The 25,762-nt window shown below is 51.4% G+C and overlaps 1 protein-coding gene across 3 annotated transcripts in view; it reads left to right on the top strand.

The window, feature by feature from the left end:
• The window catches only part of kiaa0586 (KIAA0586 ortholog), a 934,633-nt gene that overhangs the window by 727,245 nt on the left and 181,626 nt on the right, over positions 1-25,762 (top strand). For all 3 annotated transcript variants that reach the window (XM_072489245.1, XM_072489251.1, XM_072489243.1), the window contains 3 exons: positions 17,556-17,749; positions 17,870-17,988; positions 19,000-19,184. In XM_072489245.1, the coding sequence (XP_072345346.1) occupies positions 17,556-17,749; positions 17,870-17,988; positions 19,000-19,184 (498 nt within the window). The remainder of the gene's footprint in view (positions 1-17,555; positions 17,750-17,869; positions 17,989-18,999; positions 19,185-25,762) is intronic.

Raw genomic sequence — 25,762 nt, 5'->3', positions numbered from 1 at the left:
GTCCCTGGACCGTAGGGCCAGTAGGACGGCCTTCCAGACCGTGCCGTTCTCCCTCTCTACTTGCCCGTTCCCCCGGGGGTTGTAGCTGGTCGTCTTGCTTGAGGCTATGCCCTTGCTGAGCAGGAACTGGCGCAGCTCGTCACTCATGAAAGAGGACCCCCTGTCGCTGTGGACGTATGCGGGGTAACCGAACAGTGTGAAGATGCTGTTCAGGGCTTTAATGACTGTGGCCGCGGTCATGTCAGAACAGGGAATGGCAAAAGGGAAGCGGGAGTATTCGTCCACCACATTAAGAAAATATGCGTTGCGGTCGGTGGAGGGGAGGGGCCCTTTGAAATCGAGACTGAGGCGTTCAAAGGGGCGGGAAGCCTTAATCAGGTGCGCTCCATCCGGCCTGAAAAAATGCGGCTTGCATTCCGCGCAGATGTGGCAGTCCCTTGTGACTGTACGGACCTCCTCTAAAGAGTATGGGAGATTGCAGGACTTGATGAAGTGGTAAAACCGAGTGACCCCCGGGTGGCAGAGGTCCTCGTGGAGGGTTTGGAGGCGGTTAATTTGTGCGTTGGTACATGTGCCGCGGGATAGGGCATCGGACGGCTCGTTCAGCTTTCCGGGACGATACAAAATCTCATAGTTGAAGGTGGAGAGCTCGATCCTCCACCTTAAGATCTTGTCGTTTTTGATTTTGCCCCGCTGTGCATTATCGAACATGAAGGCTACCGACCGTTGGTCCGTGAGGAGAGTGAATCTCCTGCCGGCCAGGTAATGCCTCCAATGTCGCACAGCTTCCACTATGGCTTGGGCTTCCTTTTCTACTGAAGAGTGGCCGATTTCTGAGGCGTGGAGGGTCCAGGAGAAAAAGGCCACGGGTCTGCCCGCTTGGTTAAGGGTGGCCGCTAGAGCTACGTCGGAGGCGTCGCTCTCGACCTGGAAGGGGAGGGACTCGTCGATGGCGCGCATCGTGGCCTTTGCGATATCCGCTTTGATGCGGCTGAAGGCCTGTCGACAGAGGGAAGGTCGTGGTCTGTATTAGGGGGCGGGCCTTGTCTGCGTACTGGGGGACCCACTGGGTGTAGTATGAAAAGAACCCCAGGCAGCGTTTCAGGGCTTTTGGGCAATGCGGGAGGGGAAATTCCATGAGTGCGCGCATACGTTCGGGGTCGGGGCCTATTATCCCATTGCGCACTACGTAGCCCAGAATGGCTAGCCGATCGGTGCTAAAAACGCACTTGTCCTCGTTGTATGTGAGGTTCAAGGCTTTGGCGGTCTGGAGGAATTTTTGGAGGTTGGCGTCGTGGTCCTGCTGATCGTGGCCGCAGATGGTTACATTGTCGAGATACGGGAACGTGGCCCGCAACCCATGTTGATCAACCATTCGGTCCATCTCCCGTTGGAAGACCGAGACCCCGTTTGTGACGCCAAAAGGGACCCGTAGGAAATGGTATAATCGCCCGTCTGCCTCGAAGGCTGTGTACTTGCGGTCACTTGGGCGGATGGGGAGCTGATGGTAGGCAGACTTGAGGTCCACGGTGGAGAAGACTTTATATTGGGCAATCCGATTGACCATGTCGGATATGCGGGGGAGAGGGTACGCGTCTAGTTGTGTGTACCTGTTGATGGTCTGGCTATAGTCAATGACCATCCTTTGTTTCTCCTCTGACTTCACTACTACTACCTGCGCTCTCCAGGGACTATTGCTGGCCTGGATTATGCCCTCCTTTAGTAGCCGCTGGACTTCGGACCGAATGAAGGTCCGGTCCTGGGCGCTGTACCGTCTGCTCCTAGTGGCGACGGGTTTGCAATCCGTGGTGAGGTTCACAAACAAGGACGGAGGTTGCACCTTGAGGGTTGCGAGGCCGCAGATAGTGAGTGGGGGTATTGGGCCGCCGAATTTGAACGTAAGGCTCTATAGATTGCATTGGAAATCTAATCCCAGCAAGGTGGGGGCACAGAGTTGGGGAAGGACGTTTCGTTTGTAGTTTTTGAACTCCCTCACCTGCACCGTTAGGGTAACTATGCAGAATCCCTGGATCTGTACGGAGTGGGATCCTGCAGCTAGGGAAATCTTTTGTGCGCTGGGATAGGTGGTCAAGGAACAACGTCTTACCGTGTCGGGGTGTATAAAGCTCTCCGTGCTCCCGGAGTCGACTAGGCATGGCGTCTCGTGGCCGTTTATTAGCACCGTTGTCGTCGTCGTCTGGAGTGTCCGGGGCCGAGCTTGATCGAGCGTAATTGAAGCGAGACGTGGTTGTAGTAGTGGAGTGGGGTCCGTTGTTGCTGTCCAAGATGGCGTCGGGGATGGACAAAATGGCCGCCCCCATACATCGCACGTGGCTGGGGGGTCACAAGATGGCGGCGGGGGTGGACAAAATGGCCGCCCCCACGCGTCGTACAGGTCTGGGGCGGTCCAAGATGGCGGTGCCCCTCCTCCCCTCGTGGTGGCCGGGACCCAAAATGGCGGCGTCTGCGGGGATCTGGGGAGCGCTAAGCCCGCGAGCGCTAGGACCGCGAGCGCTAGGACCGCGTGGAGCTCCCTCACCGGGGACAGCGGTGGTCGGGGCCCAAGTAGGTGGCGCCAGCGGGTCAGGCGTGGGGCACGGGGTGGGGGTTAGGGGGGCGTTAGGGACGCGCAAAACTCCCTCCTCTCCGTGGAGAGTGTTGGCCGGGACCCAAAGCAGTAGCGCCGGCGGCGGGTCATATATGGGCTGCGGGGAGGGGGGTTGGGGAGCGTAAGCGGCGTGCAGGGCTCCCTGTTCTCCCGGGACCGCGGTGGTCGGGACCCAGAGCGGCTGCGCCTGCGGGTCGTACATGGCGTGCTGGGGAGGTTGGGGCGCGTAAACGGCTTGCAGGGCTCCCTGTTCTCCCGGGACAGCGGCGACCTCGCGGGACCGGCACACAACCGCATAATGGCCCCTTTTCCCGCAGCTTTTGCAGATAGCTGCGCGGGCCGGGCAGCGCTGTCGGGGGTGTTTCGCCTGGCCGCAGAAATAACAGCGGGCGCCCCCGGTGCGACTTGGCGTTTGGACCGCGCAAGCCTGTGGGGTGTCCGGTGGGGGGGGTAGGGGGTTTGCCGCGATGGGTACGTACGGGGCCCAATGGGCTGCCGCGCGGTCGGGGCCGTAGGTGCGGGTATTACGCGCGGCCACGTCTAGGGATGCTGCTAGGGCCCGTGCCTCTGAGAGTCCTAGCGACTCTTTTTCTCGAAGTCTTTGGCGGATTTGGGAGGATTGCATACCTGCCACAAAAGCATTGTGCATTAACATGTCCGTGTGTTCGTTTGCGTTCACCGACGGGCAGCTGCAGGCTCGTCCCAAAATCAGCAGCGCGGCGTAGAATTCGTCCATCGATTCTCCGGGAGCTTGCCGTCTCATCGCGAGCTGGTAGCGAGCGTAGATTTGGTTAACTGGGCGGACATAGAGACTTTTCAGTGCTGCGAACGCCGTCTGGAAATCCTCCGCGTCTTCAATGAGGGAGAAAATCTCCGTGCTCACCCTCGAGTGCAGGACCTGCAGTTTTTGGTCTTCTGTGACCCGGCCCGTGGTCGTTCTGAGGTAGGCCTCGAAGCAAGTCTGCCAGTGCTTGAAGGCTGCTGCCGCGTTCACTGCGTGGGGGCTGATCCTCAGGCATTCCGGAATGATCCTGAGCTCCATAGTCCTTTTTAGGCACGCTTAATAAATTGTAGCGCACAAAGACTCCGTGAGACGAATAGAGTGAAGTCGATGAGGCTTTATTAAGCGTGTCTGTTCCCCCGCAGCTCAATAGTAAACTGGCCTGCGGGGGAAGACTCCGGCTTCTTATACTCCGCCTCCAGGGCGGAGCTAGAGGTCAACGGCCAACCAGGACCCGGGATCTGTCAGCCAATGTCATTAGGGCTTCCAGTCCCACATGACCCCCAATACATACTACCACATCCCACATGGCCATGTGGTGGGTTGTCCTTGATGCATACAGCGACCACCGAGGTGGAGGGTTCAGATATGGCCATGAGTCAGACATCGCCTAGCGATCCGGAGGTCACAGCTCGAGCGGGTTGTCATCATTCAACATGGCACTGATCACACCCGCTGACACAAGCAACTGCGTTAAAACATTCACCATGTGCCGCAGGTGTAAGGTGGTGTGACAGTGGTGGTGTGAGCGGTAGGGTTGTGCGATGGTGCGGGAAAATGGCGTTGCTGGGTGGTGCGGTTGTGCGCGATCCGTGGTGCAAGAGCCTTGCTCAGCGATGCCCTCCCCCTAGTTAGTGAAACATGCGGCGATCAATGCCTCGCGTGCTCGCTCTCCTAGCCGGTGTCATTGTGCAGCCTCCCAGCCATATCCCGTCCCCAGGTCGTGGCTGTGCGCCCCCCCCCCCCACCCTCCTCCTCCTCCGCGTGCAGAATCGTCGCCTTCATCGGACTCACCCTGTGCATCCTCCTCCAGGACATCGCCTCTCTGTTGGGCAATGTTGTGCACAGCAGACCACAGCTATGCGCCCGACTCTATCGGGGTGGTATGCAGGGCCCCTCCACAGCGGTCCAGGCACCGGAATCTCATCTTCAGGAAGCCAAAGCTCCTCTCCACAACACCCCTGGTCGCTGCATGCGCTCATTATAGCGGGTCTCCGCGTTGGTCTGTGGCCTCCGTATAGGCGTCGTCAGCCACGACCGCAACGGGTAACCCTTATCGCCCAGCAACGCGCCCCTCAGCTGGGGGGGGGGGGGGGGGGGGGGGGGGGGAGTGGGGGGGGGTTGTCCCTCGAAAATAGCGTGAGTGAAAGAATGAGCCAGTATGAAAGCATCATGCACGTTGCCAGGGTACTGGGTGCACACGTGCATTATCTTCATGCAATGGTCGCAGACCACCTGAACGTTCATCGAGTAGTTCCCCTTCCTGTTCAGGAAAACGTCCCTGTTATCCAAGGGTGGACGCATGCCGACGTGCACCCCACCAATCACCCCCTGGACCATCGACATCCCGGCCACGGAGGCGAATCCCGCTGCCCGGTCAGCCTGGTGTGTGCGGTCCTCCGGAAAATTTATGTATCTGTCGGCGATGTCATACAGGGCGTCGGTGACGGCCCGGATGCACCGGTGCACCGATGCCTGCGAGATTCCAGACAGGTCCCCGCTCGGCGCCTGGAAACACCCCGTGGCGAAGAGATTAAGGGAAACCGTGACGGTCACCGGGATAGCAGGTCCTCCCCCCATTCCACGTGGTGCTAGGTGCGCCACGAGGTGGCATATATGTGCCATGGTCTCCCGATTCAATCGGAGTCTCCTGGATGCCGTATCCGGAAGCTCCTGGAACGACATGCGGTCCCGGTGCACTCGAGGCCGCATGGGGCGCCTCTGGCACCTTGGCACCACCATCTGCTCCTGTTTCTCCCCCTGCGCCCCATCAGGATCCGAATCCTCGTCCTCCGCATGCCCGACGATGTGGTGGTCATTGTCACCCTCCGCTATCCTCATACACCTGTCGGGCAGGAGGGCCTGCAGCATGAGCAGCTGGCACGGGGCCCTCTGCAGCCAGTACCTCAGTTGCAGCCGGTGCTCCAGCAGCTGCTCTGAGCCACCTTCGTCGGCGGCGCCGAATGGCTACCTGCAGGGCAGCCGCCCCCGCCACGGCGGCAAACATAGCTGGATGTTGCGCAAACATGACGAACTACACGAAGTGGCGCGGGGGGGGGGGGGGGGGGGGGGGTTTGGGAAGGAGAGACATCAACATGTTTAACAATGGCGCTTTGACACCTCGACAGCCGGGCCCATGGGATACATGGGTGCCCCGGCTGCCTTGTACCGCTGCAGACACACATGCAACCTTCGCCCTGCCCACAGTATCCGTCCACCGCCCACTTCACCCGTTCCTCCTCATTGCGGCGCCACTAGCCTCGGCCCATCAGCATGACCTGCACATGGAAGCGTGGCTTCGCCACCTTCCTGCCATGTCGCTCCTGCGGGTAACCTTGCCTGCCCTCACCCCCCCCCAACAGCACGGCGGCATCATGTCCCCCACCCCCTCCTCATTCCTCCACCCCCTGCCTCCTCCACACCCTGCTCCTTCCTCCACACCCTCCTTCCTCCACCCCCTCCTCCTTTCACACCCCCTGCTCCGTTCCCCACTCCTTCCTCCTCCTCCTTCTTCCACCTCCTCCTCCTTCCTCCACCTCCTTCCTCCACCCCCTCCTCCTTTCCACACCCTCTCCTCCTTTCCACACCCCCTGCTCTGTTCCCCACACCTTCCTCCAACACCTGCTCCTTCCACCGCCCCCCCCCCAGCATTGCGGCATCCTTCTCCGAGAACCCCCCCCCCCCGGGCATTGCGGCATCCTTCTCCTACCACCCACCCCCCTGGGCATTGCGGCATCCTTATCCGAGAACTCTCCCAACCGGAGGGCCAGGAGAATCGCTGTACTTAGTACCTCGGGCAATTCTCCGGCAGGCGCGGCGCCGACCTCGATGACGCCGTTCTCGCCGTTTGGGAGAATGGCGGAATGGTGATTTTCCCATACGACACGGCATGGGAGAATCCCGCCCTGGAAATTGTCTTATCTCTCTGACCTCGTATAATGAAGTTTTTTGGGTTTAAAACCTGTGCAATCCTGCAACTTTATTGCCTTAACAGGTGTCTTGAATCTCAAAAATTGTTTACTTTAAACAAAAAGTTCCTGGTTCCTAACTGGATCATACCGAAAACTTGGGGATCTGGTCCAGGATCATAACACTGGGGGCAATTCTCCGGGGCTGTGAGCCCTAGCCAGGATTCTTGCTGGCCCATTGAATTGGTCATGTGGCCCAAAACGGGATTCACCCGTGGCGAGAATCTAATCATAACTCATTAGCATCCATTTCGATCTCATTAGTGAGATCCTTGCCAGCGATTTGAGTTATGGAGGCCTTGCCAGCAATTGGAGGGAATGAGGGGAGGCTTCAGTGTAATTCTGAGATTGAGACACCCTTTAAAAATGGCACCCCCTATCCTTGAGGATCCAGCCTTGCTGGGTCAACTAGATAAGGCTGTGCCTTGTTGTTTCTGGTATATAGGTCAATGTTGGCTGGTCCATTCAGTTTTATCCTTATTTGACTTTTCTTTCACACTTTGCGAGGCCGTTTCAGAGGAATGTTAAAATTCAATCCCATTGCTGTGGGTCTGGAATGATATATAGGTCAGGCCAGGTAAGACCAGCAGATTTCCTCTCTGAAAGGACGAGAGGTCTAGATGGGATTTTTGACAGTTCAGTAGTTTCATAATTACTATTACTGTTACAAGCTTTTTATTTCTTATTGGAGTACAAGCAGGATAGATTTCACACATAAGAAACTGATGCAATTACTGAGCTATTTTCAATCTGGTGAACGTGGTTTGGTGATTTAACAGCTGTACAAAATGCCAGAAAGTTGCCAAGTCCATGAGCAGAATTTTTCCCACTGGTTACAGAATCCCACATCAGGTCAAATAGGAGTCAGAAGGCTGCACAGTGTGGAAACCCAGTTAATTTCCTATTTTAGGCCCAAGGACGACCGGGCCAACCATGCCTCCACAAGTCCCCCCTTCCGTAAAATGGGAGACAGGCCGGGGTTACAGGAAGTCGACAGGCAGGTAATGCAGTGCATTTTAAGAGTTTCCCCCCACCGGCTTTAAATATGGCAGCAGGGGCTGTAAAATCCGGCCTATTAACTGTGTTTTCTCCACAAACGCATGCCACAACCGGTTGAATATTTTTATTTTTAAAAAAAAAATGTTTATTTTCCTTTTTCACATTTTCTCCCACATTTGCACCCATCAACAATAAACAATAATCAGCAAGATATGTCAGTCCCCATAATAACAACGATCCCATCCGCCCACCAACCCCCAAACATCAGCCCGCATGTTTACATAAACAAATGACAAAAAGGAATCAGGAATTGTCCGTAGTCACACTTAATCTACACAGCCCCCCTCCCCCCCCACCCCACCCCCCCAACTAATGTTCAATGTTATCCAGTTCTTGAAAGTGCATAATAAATAGTGCCCATGACTTGTAGAACCCCTCCGAGCTTCCCCTCAGTTCGAACTTAACCTTCTCAAGGGTCAAGTATTCCAACAGGTCCCCCCGCCACGCCAGGGCACTGGGTGGAGAGGCTGCTCTCCATCCCAGCAAGATCCGCCTTTGGGCGATTAACGAGGCGAAGGCTATGATATCTGCCTCCGCTCCCGTTTCCAACCCTGGCTGGTCCGACACCCCGAATATGGCCTCCTGGGGACCCGGTTTCACACGGACTACCTTGGAAATTACCCTAAACACCTCCTTCCAGTACTCCCCTAGCTTTGGACAGGACCAAAACATATGAACGTGATTCGCGGCCCCCCGCAACGCTCACACACATCCTCTACTCCTTCAAAAAATAGTCTCATTCTCGCCCTCGTGAGGTGCGCTCTATATACCACCAGCTGTATCAGCCCCAACCTCGCATATGAGGTGGAGGCATTCACTCTCCGGAGCACCTCACACCAGACCCCCTCCTCTATAACCTCTCCCAGCTCTTTACCCACTTTGCTTTGATCCCTTCCAGTGGTGCCTTATCCTCTTCCAGAATAGCTCCGTACACCGCCCCCTTCTCCAGTCCCCTTGTCGTCAACACAACCTCCAGCAATGTGGAGGCCGGTTCCTCTGGGAAGCTCTGTATCTCCTTCCTGGCAAAATCCCGAACCTGCAAGTGCCTAAGCACTCCTCCCTGATCTAGCCCATACTTCGCTTCCAGCTCCCTCAATCCTGCAAACTGACCCTGAAGAAACAAATCTTTAAGCGTCTTAATCCCCTTCTCTTCCCATTTCCGAAAACTTCCATCCCACCTCCCTGGCTCAAATCTGTGGTTCCCCCGAATCGGCATTTCCCTTGACCCTAAACCCAACCCGAAGTGTTGGTGAAACTGCCTCCAGATTTTCAATGAAGCTATTATTACCGGACTCCCTAAATATTTCCCCGGAGCTATCGGGAGCGGCGCTGTTGCTAGTGCCTTCAGCCCCGACCCCCTGCAAAAACTCTCCTCCATTCTGACCCACTGAGAATCAACCCCTCTGACCCAGCTCCGCACTTTCTCCACGTTCGCCGCCCAGTAGTAGTCCAACAGGTTCGGGAGACCCAAACCCCCTTCCTCCCTTCCCCTCTGCAGCAGCACCTTTCTCACTCTGGCCACCTTCCCTCCCCATATGAATGAGGTAATCCTTCCCTCAATCTCCCTGAAAAAAGACTTTGGCAGGAAAATCGGTAGGCATTGAAAAATAAACAGGAATCGCGGCAACACATTCATTTTAACCGCCTGTACCCGACCCGCCAGTGACAGAGGAAGGCAATCTCACCTTGCCAGATCGGCTTTCACTCTCCCCACCAAACTAGTGATGTTGTACCTGCGAAGCCTCCCCCACTACCGGGCAACCTGCATCCCCAGATACCTAAAATGAGTCCCTGCTCTACGGAATGGCATCCCCCCCCCACCCCTGCCCCCACCCCCGGCCGAGACACCATAAAGTACTCACTCTTGTCCAGGTTCAACTTGTACCCCGAGAAAGACCCAAATACCCGCAGTAGCTCCAATATTCCTCCTATCAACGCACTCGGCTCCGACACATACAGCAGCAAGTCGTCGGCATATAAGGACACCCTATGCTCTATTCCCCCCCCCCGCACTATTCCTTTCCATGCTCCCGAACTTCTCAAGGCGATGGCCAATGGCTCAATCACAAGTGCAAACAGCAGGGGGGACATAGGACATCCCTGTCTCGTCCCACGGTGGAGAGAAAAGTATCTCGAACTGATATTACTTGTGCGGACTCTCGCCTTCGGTTCCTTATATAACAGCTTTACCCAGTTCACAAACCTTGGTCCAATTCCAAACCGCTCCAGCACTGCCATCAGGTACCCCCATTCTACCCGATCAAACGCCTTCTCGGCGTCCAATGCCACAACTACCTCTGTTTCCTTTCTTTCCGCCGGTGCCATAACAACGTTCAAAACCCTCCTAATGTTCGAAAACAGCTGCCTCCCTTTCACGAACCCCGTCTGATCCTCCCCTATCACCTTCGGAAGGCACACCTCCAGCCTACCCGCCAGTACCTTCGCCAACACTTTTACGTCCACATTCAGAAGTGATATGGGCCGATACGACCCACACTCCGTCGGATCCTTATCTTTTTTTAGTAACAGGGAAATCGATGCCTGCCCCAAGGTTTGCGGCAACACCCCCTTCCCTATCGCCTCCTCAAACATCCCCACCATCAGGGGTGCCAACTTATCCTTAAATTTTTTATAATATTCCACCGGAAACCCATCCGGCCCTGCCACCTTCCCCGACTGCATCCTCCCAATCGCATCCTTTGTCTCCTGCTCCACTATTGCTCCTTCTAATGTAGCCCTGTCCCCCTCCCCTAGCCTCGGGTACTCCAACCCATCTAGAAATTCCTGCATCTCAAGGTCTCCCCCGAGTGGCTCTGACTTGTACAACCTCTCATAAAACTCCTCAAAAACCTTGTTAATCAGCATTGGGGCCACCACCAACTTCCCTGCCCTATCCTTCACCTGAAGAATTACCCTTGCCACTGCCTCCTACGGAGCTGACCTGCTAACATATGCCTTATCTCCATGTTCATAAACTGCACCCCTTGCTCGTCTGAGTTGGCGCACCGCCTTCCTGGTGGACAGTCGGTCGAAGCTCGCCTGTAGTTCCTTCCTCTTTTCCAGCTTCGCCGGGTCCCCATCCTCTGCATACCTCCTATCTACCTCCAACATCTCATCTATTACCCTCTGCCGCTCCAACCTCTCCTCTTTATCCACCCTGGCCTTAAACAAAATTACCTCACCTCTCACCACCGCCTTTAGAGCCTCCCAGACGACTGCCTTCGACACCTCACCCGTACAATTGAAACCTACATATTCCTTAATTACCTTTTCAATTTTCTCACAGAACACTTGGTTCCCCAAAAGCCCCACATCCAGTTTCCACCCCGGTCTCTGCGCTACCCCTTTCTCCAGCACCATATCCACCCAATGTGGAGCGTGATCTGACACTGCAATTGCAGAGTATTCCGACCCCTTGACTCCAGCCAGCAAAGCCTTCCCCACCACAAAAATGTCGATCCGCGAGTATACCTTATGGACCGCTGAGAAAAACAAATACTCCCGTTCCCTTGGGTGCAGGAACCTCCAAGGGTCCACCCCCCCCCCCATTTCCACCATTAGCCCAGCCAGCGCCTCCGCCCCCCCCTGATGGGACCAGCGAGCGCGGCCGTGATCTGTCCAACCTTGGATCCTGCACCAAGTTCCAGTCCCCCCCCACAATCAGCTCATGCGTGTACAAATCGGGAATAGCCCCAAACACCTTCCTCGTGAATCCCACATCGTCCCAATCGGGACCGTATACACTTAACAGCGCCACTAATCTCCCCTCCAGTGCCCCTGTCACAATCACATATCTACCCCCCTGATCTGCCACCACCACCTCCATCTGGAAGCATACCCTTTTGCTGACCAGCACCGCTACCCCTCGAGCCCTTCCATCAAATCCGGAGTGAAATACTTGGCAAACCCAGCCCTTTTTAAGTCTCACCTGGTCCTTCACCCTCAAGTCAACCGGTTGAATATTTACAGCATTATCTGTTTTTACATCAGGCCAGGATGTACCCTGATTCAATCGCTGACCTCTGTGGAGTTCGCTGACCTTGGTCAGAGCAGCGACCTGCTAATATACTTGGCCTCAGAACTTCTGGGTGAGGGAGGCAAGAGCTAAAGCTCTTGGTCTAGTTAATATCTAATGACCTTGTCTAGAAAGTGTTGCGAACTTTTGGTTGGCTCTTAAATCGTAATTTGCTCTGTTTGTTTAACCTTTGCTCTAGAGTCGCCAGGTATCTTTATGATACCGCCACGAGGTTCAACTTCAAGTAATGATCAACAACTCAACACACCAATTAGTAAGATGCAAATCAAAACACATTTATTATACACAGTAAATCACTACTCATGCATAAATTCTACTTTCTAGACTATTCCTATCACTAAAAGGCCTATACTTAGCTTCGGAATTGGCCCACCAGGTCAGGGGAACAAATAGCCTTTCGTTCAGGTCCTGAGTCTGCAGGATTCAAAAGCTGGTATGGACTTGTAGCTCGGAGCGCCTATCTCGTAGCGAGCGTTGACTTGAGACTTACTTGGTTGGCGGCCGCTGAGACAAGTCACTCTCACGGGTTGATTCAAGTTGCTGAGTGACCCTGCCAAAGAAGGATGATTTGAACTTGGGGGCTTTACTTTATAGTCCCCAGGGGCTTCCCGCCCTTCGGGGCGGACCCCGTACCTGGTTCCAAGTGATTGGACTGCGTTCCAATCACTTGGATCAATTTCTCCAATACTGGAGTTGTTCCCTGATCGTTGGGCGGTCCCTAAATGTCCGTTGGCCTTCCTTTATCTTGGCTCCTACTGGCGCCGAGGAATCTGGTTTGGCTTTATTCACCTTAACTGTTGCCATTGTGCCTTGGAATCGCTCATTACTATGCAGATGGCTGCTGCATGACGATGCAGATGGCTGCTGGATTCCGTGCTGTCTGGTTGTTTTGCAGGTTTCAGTACACATGATTTCTGCACTTGCTAGTCTTTGCCTGTGTTGGCTGAATTTCCCTTCAGCCTTTGCGGTTCTCCATTTTAAGTTGGGAAGTGGCCAACCCAGGTGGCTACAAAAGGCATTTGTTTGAATGCTGGATGAACACATAAGTTTGAGCTCAGTTGTTATGCTCTCCATAATTGAATGGACCGCCACCATTCTGGCAAGGATTATTAATTAGATCACATCAGGCCCTCAGCCTGCGTCTGCCATCTACTCTGCAAGGTAGCATTTATTATTTTGTTTTAAGAAACTTTGTATCGATACCTCAAGAACAAAATGACCTAAATATGAAGTAACCACGAACAAATCAAATAAAGAATTTGGAAGTAATCTCTTTATACAGTGGGATATGAATTTAGAAGTCACTACCACATGGAGGACAGAATGTTTGGGCCCCGCTGAGGCAAGGGATCCAGGCCGACACAGCTGGAATATACTGACTCCAGCTGGCATGTTGGTTTCCTGACCCTGCCCCCGGTGTCGGACATTTTTCCTAGTCAGGTCTTCCCACCCCCACAAAGCAGAGAGCCATATGGCTTCTTAAGAGCCATGTTTAGCTCATTTAAAAGACACTGACTGTAATTTTCAAGCTGAAAGCTCTAGGTTCTCAAACCAACAGGAACAGTTAAACTGTCTGGAGGTGGGCATCCAGCTTCAGGCATTGTGGGGGGTGGGGGAGGGGGGTTGAAACAGCACTCTAAACAGACCCTCCCTGCCTGGGGACTTCCAACCACCATGTCCTGACTGTTGACTTGGCTGCGACATTTTTAAAAAAAATTAAACTTTTTACAAATTTGGGGAAAGGGAAACCTCCATGTTGAAGCACTATCTCGGTTATTCACCATTCATTGCAGGCTGCAATCTGCATTGGCCGCTCAGCTTCAAGAGCCCACCTACCACGCTTACTAAGACAGGGAACCTATCTCCATGCAAATTAAGTTGCCTCCAATATAATACTCAGGACAGGTTTAGTATCCAAAATCACTCCCAACTGCTGCTTCCGGTTCCTGGAAGGAAAGGAGTGGAGACTTGGTGCACACATGAGGGAGAAATGATTAAAGGGATACAGGCAGTGAGGTGTGGGGCCTTGTGTGGTGTATGAACTCCGCATGTGTGTTTCTGTGTTGCAGATTCTGTGTAATTCTATGTAAATTGAGTGGGGTTATCTGACTCCTGTGTATCCCACAAGAGATCAAGGGCTGGATTCTCCGTTTCAGCGGCTGAGTGCCAGATCGAACGGAGAATTCGCGGGAGGTTTACGACCAAAACATCGGCGCCAACCCCTCACTGATTCCGGGACTGGTGAGGGGCTAGCAGCAGCACCGGTGAAAATGGCTGGAGAATGGCCGAGCCCCTGGCCATGCTTGCGCTCAGCTGACGACCTGCAGCGGTCGCGCGGCACAACATGGCGCAGGCCGTGCACGGACCCGACCCGCCATCCGCGACCCTACAGGCCACCCCCTGGCCACCTCCCACCAGACCCCCAGCCCTCACGGAAGCCCCCCCCCCCCCCAGCCAGCGGCACCGATCCCGGCGAGTTTGGCAAAGCTGGACACAGTCCGCAGCCGCCAGGTCGGATTCCCAACCACTGAGACCAGAATTGTCCTGCGCTGTCGAGAACTTGGCCCATCTGGAGTGGAGTATCGTGGGAGGGCCTGCCGATGACGCGCCAACACCGTTGCAACGGCGCCGGCATGATTTTGCCATTTTCGAGGGGGCGGGGCATGGCTGACCAACCTCAAACTGGCGCCGGCCCCGATTTGGGCAACGGAGTCGATTCTCCACCCGATCACCGATTCTGATATCGGCGTCGGGCAATGGAGAATCCAGCCCCAAATATTTTTGTGGAGGGGAAATTAGTGAGTAAAGGTTTTTACTTTTTTAAAGATATGTATTTGATGGGAACCTAGTTTCTTCCAATACTGGCTTTGATGCTTCCCAAAATAATTCAAGATGGTGTATAAAATGCAGAAAACGAGATACAGAATGCATAAACAGAGCATATTTAGATAAAAATAAAAGTGATGTGGAATGGCATTTTAAAACGTTTCCTGTTTTGCTCTTTGTACCACACTTAAGGGATAAACGTACTGGTAGTCATAAAACAATGAATACAAAAATGTATCCTACTCATTAATTTATTGATAAAATGCTTTCTTTGTCCAGCAGCCTGCTCTGCAATGCTCCTGAGGGGCACAATTTAATGGGGAAAAAACAGTGTCCTACTTTGGGCGTGTTTCTCGAAGCCTGCAGCGGCGAGAATGACAGCCCGCTTGGGTGGGACTGCCAGTGTGCCTGGATGGCACTGCCAGTGTGCCTGGATAGCACTACCAGGATGCCTGGGTGGCACTGCCAAGGTGCCTGGGTGGCAGTGGACATCACTGCAGGGTACCACTGTGCCCAGAGCCTGACTACTTGGGGGCCTCTGATGGCCTGGGAAAAGCCCCCAGGTGCCTTCATGCTTAGTCCACGTTTGTGTTGACCAGTGTTAGATGGCCCCATGGCGAGGTCTTTCAGGTGCGGGCCTAACTGCTCACTTAAATATGTAAATCTGCATCTCGCTAGCTCTTGTGAGATGTCTTGAGAGCCGCAAGTCTTCAAGAGGCCTCTCGAGAGGCTGCGGGGTGGTCCCAAGATAGCGGCCGCCACGAGTCGCGCGTGGTGGGTGACAGTGGCGATGGCGTCCCCATGGGTCGCGTGTGGTGGGTAGCAGCGGCGATGGTGTTCAAGATGGCGGCCCCCGTGGGTCGCGGGTGGCAGCGGCGATGGTGTCCAAGATGGCAGCCCCCATGGGTCGAGCGTGGCAGCCGGCATCGGCGATGGTGTCCAAGATAGCGTCCCCCATGGGTCGCGCGTGGCGGTTGGAGGATGCGTTAAAGATGGCGGCCCCCATGGGTCGCACGTGGCGGCTGAAATTGAAGATGGCGGCGCCCACGAGTCTCACATGGCGGGTGGCGCGGCAGCTGGGGGCGTCCCCGACAGGCAGCAGGCAGCGCTGCTGTGCCTAGAGGTTTTAGGGGGAGAGCGGGCCTCACAGGCTTTTCCAAAGTGGCCCTTCTTCTCACAGCCATTGCAAGTTGCGTTCCGTGCCGGGCAGCGTTGTCGGGGGTGATTACTCTGGCCGCAAAAGTAGCACCTCTGGCTTTGGCGGGCTGCTGCGCGGCACAGGCTTGCGTCACACCCGGGTCGGTTGATGGCTGCGCCCATGAGGCCCACAAGGGTGCCGCGTGGTCGGAGGTGTCGGCCTCAGTGTTCTGTGAGGCCACCTCCTGCGAGTTGGAGTGTTGCAGTGTCTCTGGGAGGCCGAGTGTCCCTCCATCTAGTAATCGCTGGCGGATATAGTTTGATTTCATGCCTGCGACATAAGCGTCCCTGATCAGCTCCGCGTGCTGGGTAGCCGATATCGCCCGGCAGTCACAGTTCCGGCAGAGTATACGCAAGGCACGCAGGAATTCTGCAAGGGATTTCCCCAGGGCGTTGCTGTCTCGTGGCGAGGAGGTGCCTAGCATAAACCTCGTTAACGGATTTCATGTATTGTCCCTTCAGTAGCATTATTGCGTCCGCATACGAGGGGGCGTCCCTGATTAGAAGAAAGACTCTTGGGCTCACCCGTGCGTGGAGGATCTGCTTCTTCTTGAGGTCTGTGATGTCTTCGGTGAAGGATGCGAGCTTTGAAGCAGCTTAGCCAGTGCTCAAAGGTTTCTGCGGCGTCGGCTGCCTGTTGGTCCAGCTCCAGGCGATCAGCCTTCAGTGATGAGTTCATCTTAAAGTTGAGTGTATTAACTTGATATGCCTCCAATAAGCACACGACGAATGGTGAATATAACTGAGGCTTTAATACACTAAACAGCAAGCCTCCTGGCCTCTGACCCGAACTGGGTCGGAGGCGGAGACTTGCCACCTTTATACATGAGCCCGAGGGGAGGAGCCACAGGCGGAGCCAGCCTGGACAAGCCCAGGCATGTACAACACAACACAATGCAATACAATGCAATACCGTGGTTTAACACAATAGGAAATACTGATGCACATGGACCTGACAACCCTTGATCTGGAAGCAGGCACCAACAAGAAGTCAATTAGCATATGAAATCCATGTGGCCAGACAGAAAGGAAACTATAGACAAAGGAGAGCTGTAGTAGAGGGGAAAACAGAGAAGACATATTTACAACGGGCTGTGTGCATGTAACACTGTCAAACAGAACAGAAATCTGAAGACATGGTTAGAGTAGGGATTGTGCATTGGACAGTTTGACTGCTGCTGCTTCAGTTTTACCAGCACTGACCAGACTGTTTAACGAGGTTTATGAGAACAATCGTATAAGGGAGTCTCTGGGTATTCTGTATCATCAAGACTGTCATGAACCTAGCTAAAGAGGTTCTCAAAGAGTTTTACATTTGGTTGGCCATTGTCTCTGGAGACCTTGGGTGAAATGCGACTGCTGGTGAGAGAGCCTACGTATCCTTATTTTTTCAACTATTTAAAGTGAAATTTGTCTATTTCTTTGAACATTCATTTGCCTCTTAATTCATGTTTAATTTGTGTTGGTTCTGATATGTATTAAAGTAAAAGCTACAAAAAAGTGGAATCATGTTGGGAATTTCTTCATTTGAGGCTCATTCGGTCAATTTGGCTATTTTGGTTTACGGTTCCCACATGGGATCGTAACATATTCTCCGTATGCGTATATATAAATAGATTTAGGAAAAGACCTGCAATACATAGGAAAGCAACAAGGAAATTATATGTCAGAAATTTAGAACATTAGAATACACTTTGTACTTAATTCCAATACTCAGTTTAGACATCAAAGATCTAGATACAGTAAGAACTTCATTAGGTTATTCTGTCCTGAAACTGAACATCTATGCTGTATAATCTATGTGTAACAGTGTTTATCTAATATTTTTCTGTTTACCCTCTGTACGTTTTGTGTATTTAGGATCCAGAGACTGATGATGAACTTCAAGGATCACCTGAACCGGGTATAGAGCTAGAGGGCTTTGCCGAGTCCATCTCTGTTGCATACAATGGTCCACCCTTCCCTCCCTCTGCTCCTGCCCCTCAACCAGCTGTTGACATTTTAGACAGAACGATAAAACGCAAGGAATCCATAGAAAACCAGTTGATCGAGTGGTAGGTAATATTTCTGATGCACCAAAACTCTCTGAATTGCAGACTTGGTACATTTTCAAGATTTACCTGTATACTATCATTCTCTTTATGTCATTGAAAATTGAATTCATATTCTAATAGGGTTGAACAAGAGCTCATGTCCCGTATCATTAGTGAGATGTATCCCTTACAGCAACAGCCTGTGCCACACCTCAGCCAGTATGAAGATGAGGAGAATGTGCTATTGGATTCAGACATTGGTGAGTCTCCAGCTTATTTTACTCCATATTTCTCACTGCAAAGGTCTGTTGGTTTAGAATGCCTCTTGTACTGTTAAATATCAATTTTTATTTCAAATTCCCACTTCAATTCAGATTTAAATTTATCTTCGCAAATTTATCTCCTGCAAACTTCTTTTAGTTGAACCAGATTGAATTCTTTATCCCTTTGCGCACACTATTTTTTACGACATGATGATATGGTTCGGGATTTTACAAGTTAGCTTTTTCCTCTGAAGATTCCTTGCGACACATGCTTTCTTTGACAGGATGACAGGATTCAGCTGTACATCTCTGCAAACCAGCCACTGTGACTGGGAAGACAACCTGGACTGGGAGAGTAACATCCACATCTCGGCCTCTGACTTTGCAATTCTCTCTATGGGGAATTCTTGGCTTTCCAATTTGTAACTCACTCTGATAAAGCATGACTGAAACTGGTAGTTGCATTCCGTAGGATTGAAGTTTCAAATCCAATCCTACTGGATATGCCGCAGCATATTAGTACACTGGTGGACATTCAGTCACACTTCTCAGCATTTAACATTCAATTTAATCAATTAATAAACATGACCTCAGCCTGATTTGGAACCTGTAGAAGATACTTACAGGTTTTTGGATCAGCATTTCTGAAAAAGTTGCCAATGCATTGTATATTTCTGGTGTGAAAAGCAACATATTTTTTCTCATGATATTTCTAATAGATTAATAGTATCACACAGGGATTATTTATGGCAAATGATTAAATTCTTTACATTAATTTTTCACACTTTTTTTCCATTCATTTTGATGAAATCAGCCTTTCTCTTCATCTCCAAGCGATGGCCAAAGGGTTAACGTGTAAAACTAGCACTGGTCATCAAAGGTGCACTGTTTTTTTTAATTGTAAAAACAAAAAATGAGATTTATGCAGCATTATACATGAATATTTATTCTGTTATGAGACTAGTCAGAACAAAGTCGGCTGAATGTTATTATTTGTTTCCAAAATAGTTGAAGCTGCTGGTGGAGGAGGCTTCCAGCTGTTTGTGGATGCAGGCATTCCTGTGGACTCTCAAATGGTTCGACAGTTTGTAGATGAAGCGCTTGCTGAGATTATTGCCATCATGCTGGGTCAGCAACAGAGTGAGAGCAGAATTCCTATACGAGAACTTCCTCAAGAAGAAACACCTTCACCGGTAAGAATGCATCTTCTTCAACAAAACACTTGGAACACTGAGCAGATTTATATTAATAATATCTGAAAATAACATTTGGTTCTGTGTCTAAATTCTAATCAAAACATAAATGGTATAATATGGAAATAGTGTGTGGCACAGATACTGAAGCAATCCGAGTCTATATGCAGCAAAATCTGGATATTATTCAGGTTTCAGTTGATAAGTCGCAAGTAACATTTGTGCCACACAAGTGCCAGGCAATGACCATCTCCAACAAGAGAGAATCTAACCATCTCCCTTTGACATTCAATGGTGTTACCACTGCTGAATCCCTCAACATCCTGGTATTACCATTGAGCAGCAACTAAACTGGACGAGCCAGATAACTACGGTGGCTATAAGAGTACGTCAAAGGCTAGGAATTCTGTAATGAATAACTGGGGTGGGTTTCTCCGTTGCTCGACGCTGATATCGTAATCGGCGATTGAGCGGAAAATCCATTCCGACGCCCAAACAGGGCCGGCACTGGTTTGATGGGGGTCAGTCACGCTCCACCCCATGGAAGTGGCGTAATTGCGCCACACATTGTTGCAACGGCGTTGCCGCATCATCAGAAAGCCCTCCCGCGATGCTACGCCACTGATGGGCCGAGTTCCCGACCGCACGGTTGACGTGTGGTCTGAGCGGTCGGGAACCTGGCGTTGGGACTGTGGACTGTGTCCAGCACTGCCACACTCGGCCGGGATCCATGGCACTGGTCGGGGGGTGGGGGCTTTCGCGAAGGCTGAGGCGACAGGTGGGGGGTGGACTGTGGGGTTGGGGATGGCGGGTCGGGTCCACGCACGGCCAGCGCCATGATGTACCGCGCGACCACTGCAGGTCGTCGCGTGCACATGCGCAGCCACGGACCTGGCCATTCTCCGTCCGTTTTCAGTGCGGGAGCCGGGGGTTTCACCTGCCGCCGCCGCTAGCCCCTTACCGGTCCCAGAATTGGTGAGGGACCAGTGCCGATTTTGGCATCATAAAACGCCTGCGCATTCTCCGTTTCAGCCGGCACTTAGCCACTGAAACAGAGAATCCAGACCCTCATCTCCCAACTTCCCAGAACCTGTTCCCCATCTACAAGACACAAGCCAGGTGTGTGATAGAATATTCTCCACTTACCTGCTTTAGTGCAGCTCCTACAACACTCAAGCTCAATGCCACCCAATCCAAAGCAACCCACTTGATTGGCCCCTCCGCATCCACAAAGTCAAACATTCACTCCCTCCACCACCAATGCACAATTGACAGCTGTCTATAAGATGCATTGCAGCAACTTACCATGGCTCCTTCGCCTTCCAAACCTGGGACCTCCATCACTTAGAAGGACGTGGACAGCAGCTGCATGGGGACACCACCACCTGCAAGATCTCCTACACACCATTCTGACATGGACACTTTCACTTGGTCAAAGTCCTGGAACTCCCTTTTTAATAGCAATGGAAGTGCACTGTTGTACCTTTAGACAAAGAGTACAAAAGAAATAGATTGCTGATGCATGTGGGCTGAATGCAACATTAGCAGAAGTTTATTAAATAGGTCGCCACTGTACAAAGGCAGATACTAGACTAAGGGCAAAATCATGCAAAGTAGCTGATAATGTCAAGCATGTCACGTGACTCGGTTCTTAAAGAGACATTTTGTACACAACCCTTTTACTTCTAAGGTCCAACATAACTAAAACCAATATGTTGACATAAGTGCAGCCAACAAATTAGTACATTGCAATAACACAGTCAATAAGATAGACAATCAGTTGGGCGTATATTTCTTGCTTGTTGTCTACATACTTCCGAGACTTTGTTATTCTCAACCTTAGATGTATTTTCAGTAGATGAAAATACTCCAGTAGATGTCTCTACCCTGGAAGGCATTACAGTCTCTTTTTCTAAGGGAAGAATAGTAAGTAGCACGTACCTCTGGTGAACTCTCTGCTCTGTAGATGAGCTAGATGTTACACAGTCAGATGAATGGAAACCATTACCTCCTGAGGTAGTTCTGGCACTGGCACACAAACGCATGTTGACAATAATTGATCCGCATGGTGTCTTCGCACCAATTTGTCTGTCGTTTGGATCATGTAGGAGATTGGACCCATCTGAGCCAATAACTGTCGCAGGGACCCACTTCTTACTGGTGGTATAGCTGCGCGCTAACACTCATTCTCCTTGTTGAAACGAGCGTTTCCTTGAGTTACTTTCTCGTCTCAAGATCCGTGACTGTTGGCTCCGCTCTAATATATTAGATGTCTCCTCTGGGCAGAGTAAATCAAAGATAGTTCTCAGTTTCCTTTTCATCAGGAGCAAAGCTGGTGAACTTTGTGTAATTCTATGTCTCGTATTCGGTATGTTGCTAAAAACTTGGTTACACAGCGGTGAAGTGCACTTTGGTCCTTGGAGGCTTTCAGTGCATGCTTCAAGGCAAAACCATTTGTGGATTGGTGGTAAGGTGCTGCCTTTATATGTTGAACTCCACACATCTTTAAGTAGTCTTTGAACTCTGGGGCTGTAAACTGTGGCCCATTATCACTCACGATTTGCCCTGGTTTTCTGAATCTCTCAAAGATCTCGTTGAGTTTCTCAATGGTTTGTTCCACAGTGGTTGATTTCATTAAGACTACCTCATGCCACTTTGAGTCTGCGTCTACAACGACCATGAACACGTGCGCCTTGTGGACCTGCAAAGACAATGTGCAGACGTTGTCACGACATTTTAGGCCACTTTCACGGAAGCAGTGGGGACAACTCACATATGACTGGCACAGTCCGACTTTTTCTTCTATTTGGGCATCAATTCCTGGCCACCAATAATAGCTTTGTGCTAGTTCCTTCACTCGAACTATACCTGGGTGTCCTTCATGTAACTGATCCAGTACTCTTTATCACAAATTTGGATGAATAATTACTCTCATCCGCCACAGCAGCCCTGGGCTGCTAATTCGAGTCTCCTGGAAATGTACGGTTTTAATTCAAGATGATTTCCTATTATCCTTCCCTTTAATACTATTTCCAGTACTTTCCCCACCACAGGATCATTTCTGGTACGTCTCTGGACCTGAGCTGCAGTCACAGGAACATTCTCAATCTGTGCACAATAAAAAATATTATCATCACTGAGTAGTGTCTGACCTGGTCCCGTGAGGCCTCATTAAGTGGACCAATTGACGTTGAATTACGTTGCTGGCCTTGCTGGGCCGAGCGCCGGGAAGCTTGCGGCAATTCCCGCTCGCTACCACACTTAGAAATTTTTCCGGAAAATTGCACCCATTCTCTTTAGAACCATTGTTGCACTCACAAATTAGGTGGTTGTACAGGACATGGAGTGCTGGTCCAGGAGTTGAACCAAAATGCATTATTAGAACAAAAGACTGCAGTACTTTGTGCAAACCATTCATCAGTTCATGAAGCATCAGTGATAAATTTTGGTGAATTTAATTGGAGCCTTCAACCAAGAATATTCCTTGAACAACAATTGGAGAATTTGTCCTGCATCTGGATATGGATGCAGGAGGTGGAAGAACTGTGTTGTGTCTGTAAAATCTAACACACTTCACTTCGACCAGTTTATTATTCAAAGGTTTACCCAAGTGCCCTTGTTTGCAAGATGAACAAAGGACAAAACAGGTTCACGGTGTAACACAATTTTATTCACAGTTCTCTCACTCTCACAAAATATTAGTCAGAATCTCAGCTGAGCTCTAGGTATTATCCACACTTAGTGAAGGAGGCTGGCCAGGCTACAATCACTCGATGTGGATATCTTCTCTGTGCTTCAAAACCCAGGGTCCCTTCTTCTTGCGAAGTTGTGCCTGGGGTCTCCCAAGTTATCGCTGAAGATCTGTTCCAATGTTCCTTTTATAGCAGTCTGTTAGCACTGAGTCATAGGTATACGCCCACATCTGGCCTGAATTCTATTGTCCCATCCAGATTTAAACTCGTTAATGGGAATAAACAGGATACTCCTCCTCAGCCAGGGTGATTCAATCAAGATCCATTGTCCTCTGAAAATCTCTTGCCTGACCTGTTATTAGTCCATTATGGCGTCTGATGGCATATTTTGTTTGTCTACAAAGTTGATCACCTGTGTCTGTTCTTTTGTGTAAACGCGAGTGGGTAATCACAAAGTCCATGTAGCAATAACGAGTTTGTGTTGACTTGAGTGCTCTTGCAGACGGCCAGTATCAATTCAGCCAGGGCCTCGTGATAGTTTCTATTCTGAGCCTATGTGTCTTGTCAGCCTGTTTCCGGTAACACAACTGTATTCATAAACCAGATAACAGTCTCCATATGCATTTTCCCAGTCCTTAGTTTATAAGATTCAGTTGGAGATCTCACCGGTAATTTGTTCAGTCATTTAGTCCGACATTATAGCATGTTAAAAGTACACCTAATAGACTGTATAATTGATTATTAACGGATATGCAGGTTTACAACGTTTTTACATAAATTCCCTGCATCTTAATTGTGGAGTAGGCTCGAGAGGCCAAGTGGCCTATTCCTGCTCCCAATTTGTATGTTCGTACCATCTCTATTTATTTAGTTCGTGACTGTCTAGTATGGTTACTACTAATTTTGCATTCTGTGCCTCAGGGAAACCTATTGACCTTCACTTTCACTTCCCCTGACAACCTGGCTGTAATTGAGAATGTGTCATGAGGGGAACTATGACCTTACCTATGCTGCAATATATTGGATCGGTGATAAGCTAGCGCATAGGGAAACCTAAACCCTATTTATTTAACCATGAATCAGTTTGTTTTCACCCAGAAAATGTGAGAAATTTAATGAAGTGGTTAGAATATATTATTCAAAATTTTGAGACTCATAAGCACATCAGTAGTGTAGATGTTACTTCTTTAAAAAGCCATTACTGGAAGCTTTTGACATCCTTACCATGAATTTAAATCATTGTGGTATTATAGGTATTACGGTACCTGAGAGGCTAAAGCACCATTGGTAGAAACTGTATGCTTTCTATTGGCTAGAGTGTATAATAGCTCCGCCCTGATAGGCGGGGTATAAGAACCCGTGCCACCCCAGCAGCCCCCATTCTGTACCTGAGCTGCTGGGGGAAACATCTAGCTTATTAAAGTCTTCAGTTGGACACAACGTCGCTTTAGTGGTCATTGATCGTGCATCAATTTAATAAGCTAGATTTTTAAGAAGAAAGGATGGAGCTCCGAATCAAGCCGGAGTGTCTGCAACTTAGCCCCCACGCGGCGAACTCAGCAACAATCTTTATGCACTGGCTGGCGTGCTTTAAAGGGTATCTCGAGACAGCCGCAAACGCACCCATGGTAGAGCAGAAACTGCTTGTCCTGCACTCAAGTGTGAGGATTTACACGCTCAACGAGGAAGCGGAAGACTTTGATGCAGCAATTGAGCTGCTAAAAGGACACTATATTCGCCCAGTAAACCAGGTCTACGCCCGGCACCTGCTTGCAACAAGGCGACAAACCCCTGGGGAATCGTTCGAGGAATTCTACTGCGCGCTCCTGGTGCTGGGAAGAAGCTGCGGCTGCCCGCAAGTTTCGGCGAGCGAACTCGTAGTCCGGGACGCTTTTGTGGCTGGTATGCTTTCGTCACAAATCCGCCAGCACCTGTTAGAGAAGGACACCCTGGGTCTTGGGGAGGCACGGGCCCTTGAAGGCTCCCTGGACGTGCCCCCCAGGAACACCCGCGCCTACGTTCCCGACCGCGTGGCAGCCCCTTGGGCAGTGTGGAACCCCGCAGCGGCCGACCCCGAGACTTCCCCTATTCCCCCACAGGCCTGCGCTGCAAGGCAACCTGGCAACCCCGAGGGGCCCCGCTGCTACTTTTGCGGGCAGGCCAAGCACCCCCGCCAGCGCTGCCCGGCCCGCGCATCCACCTGCAAGGCATGCGGCAAAAAGGGCCATTTTGTGGGGGTATGTCAGGCCCGAGCAGTGGCCGCGGTCTCCAGCGGCGAATCCGGACTGCCACCACAAACGTCTCCAGGGGCCCCTTGCGGCCAGCGATCGCCGCCACCCCCATATCCCAGGGCCACGTGCGGACCCAGGGCGCCGCCATCTTGTTCCGCAGACGGCATGCTTGAGGGATGGGCGCTGCCATTTTGTGCATCCCCGGCCATGTGCGACCAATGGGAGACGCCATCTTGGATGAACCCCCAGGACCCCAGCTCGGCCGACCACACACTGCCTGAACAGAATTCCGAACTACTGCGATTGGCCTCGGTGACTGTGAATCAGTCTCGACCTCGAACACTCTCAACCGCTACGACGACCGCTTTCATCAACAGGCACGAGACATCCTGCCTAATTGACTCTGGGAGCACGGAGAGCTTCATACACCCCGACATAGTAAGGCGCTGTTCCCTCCTCATCCACCCTGTTAATCACAAAATCTCACTGGCCTCCGGTTCCCACTCAGTGGAGATAAAGGGGTTTTGTGTAGCAAACCTCACAGTCCAGGGAAGGGAGTTCTCTACGTCATTCCCCACCTCTGCGTGGCTACACTCCTGGGTTTAGACTTCCAGTGTAACCTTCAAAGTCTCACCTTCCAATTTGGCAGCCCTAT

The sequence above is a fragment of the Scyliorhinus torazame genome, chromosome 2 (assembly GCF_047496885.1).
Source record: "Scyliorhinus torazame isolate Kashiwa2021f chromosome 2, sScyTor2.1, whole genome shotgun sequence".
In the NCBI taxonomy this organism is placed as follows: Eukaryota; Metazoa; Chordata; class Chondrichthyes; order Carcharhiniformes; family Scyliorhinidae; genus Scyliorhinus; species Scyliorhinus torazame.
The sequence above is the reverse complement of the archived record's forward strand: the minus strand, read 5'-3'. Positions and strand labels throughout refer to the sequence as shown.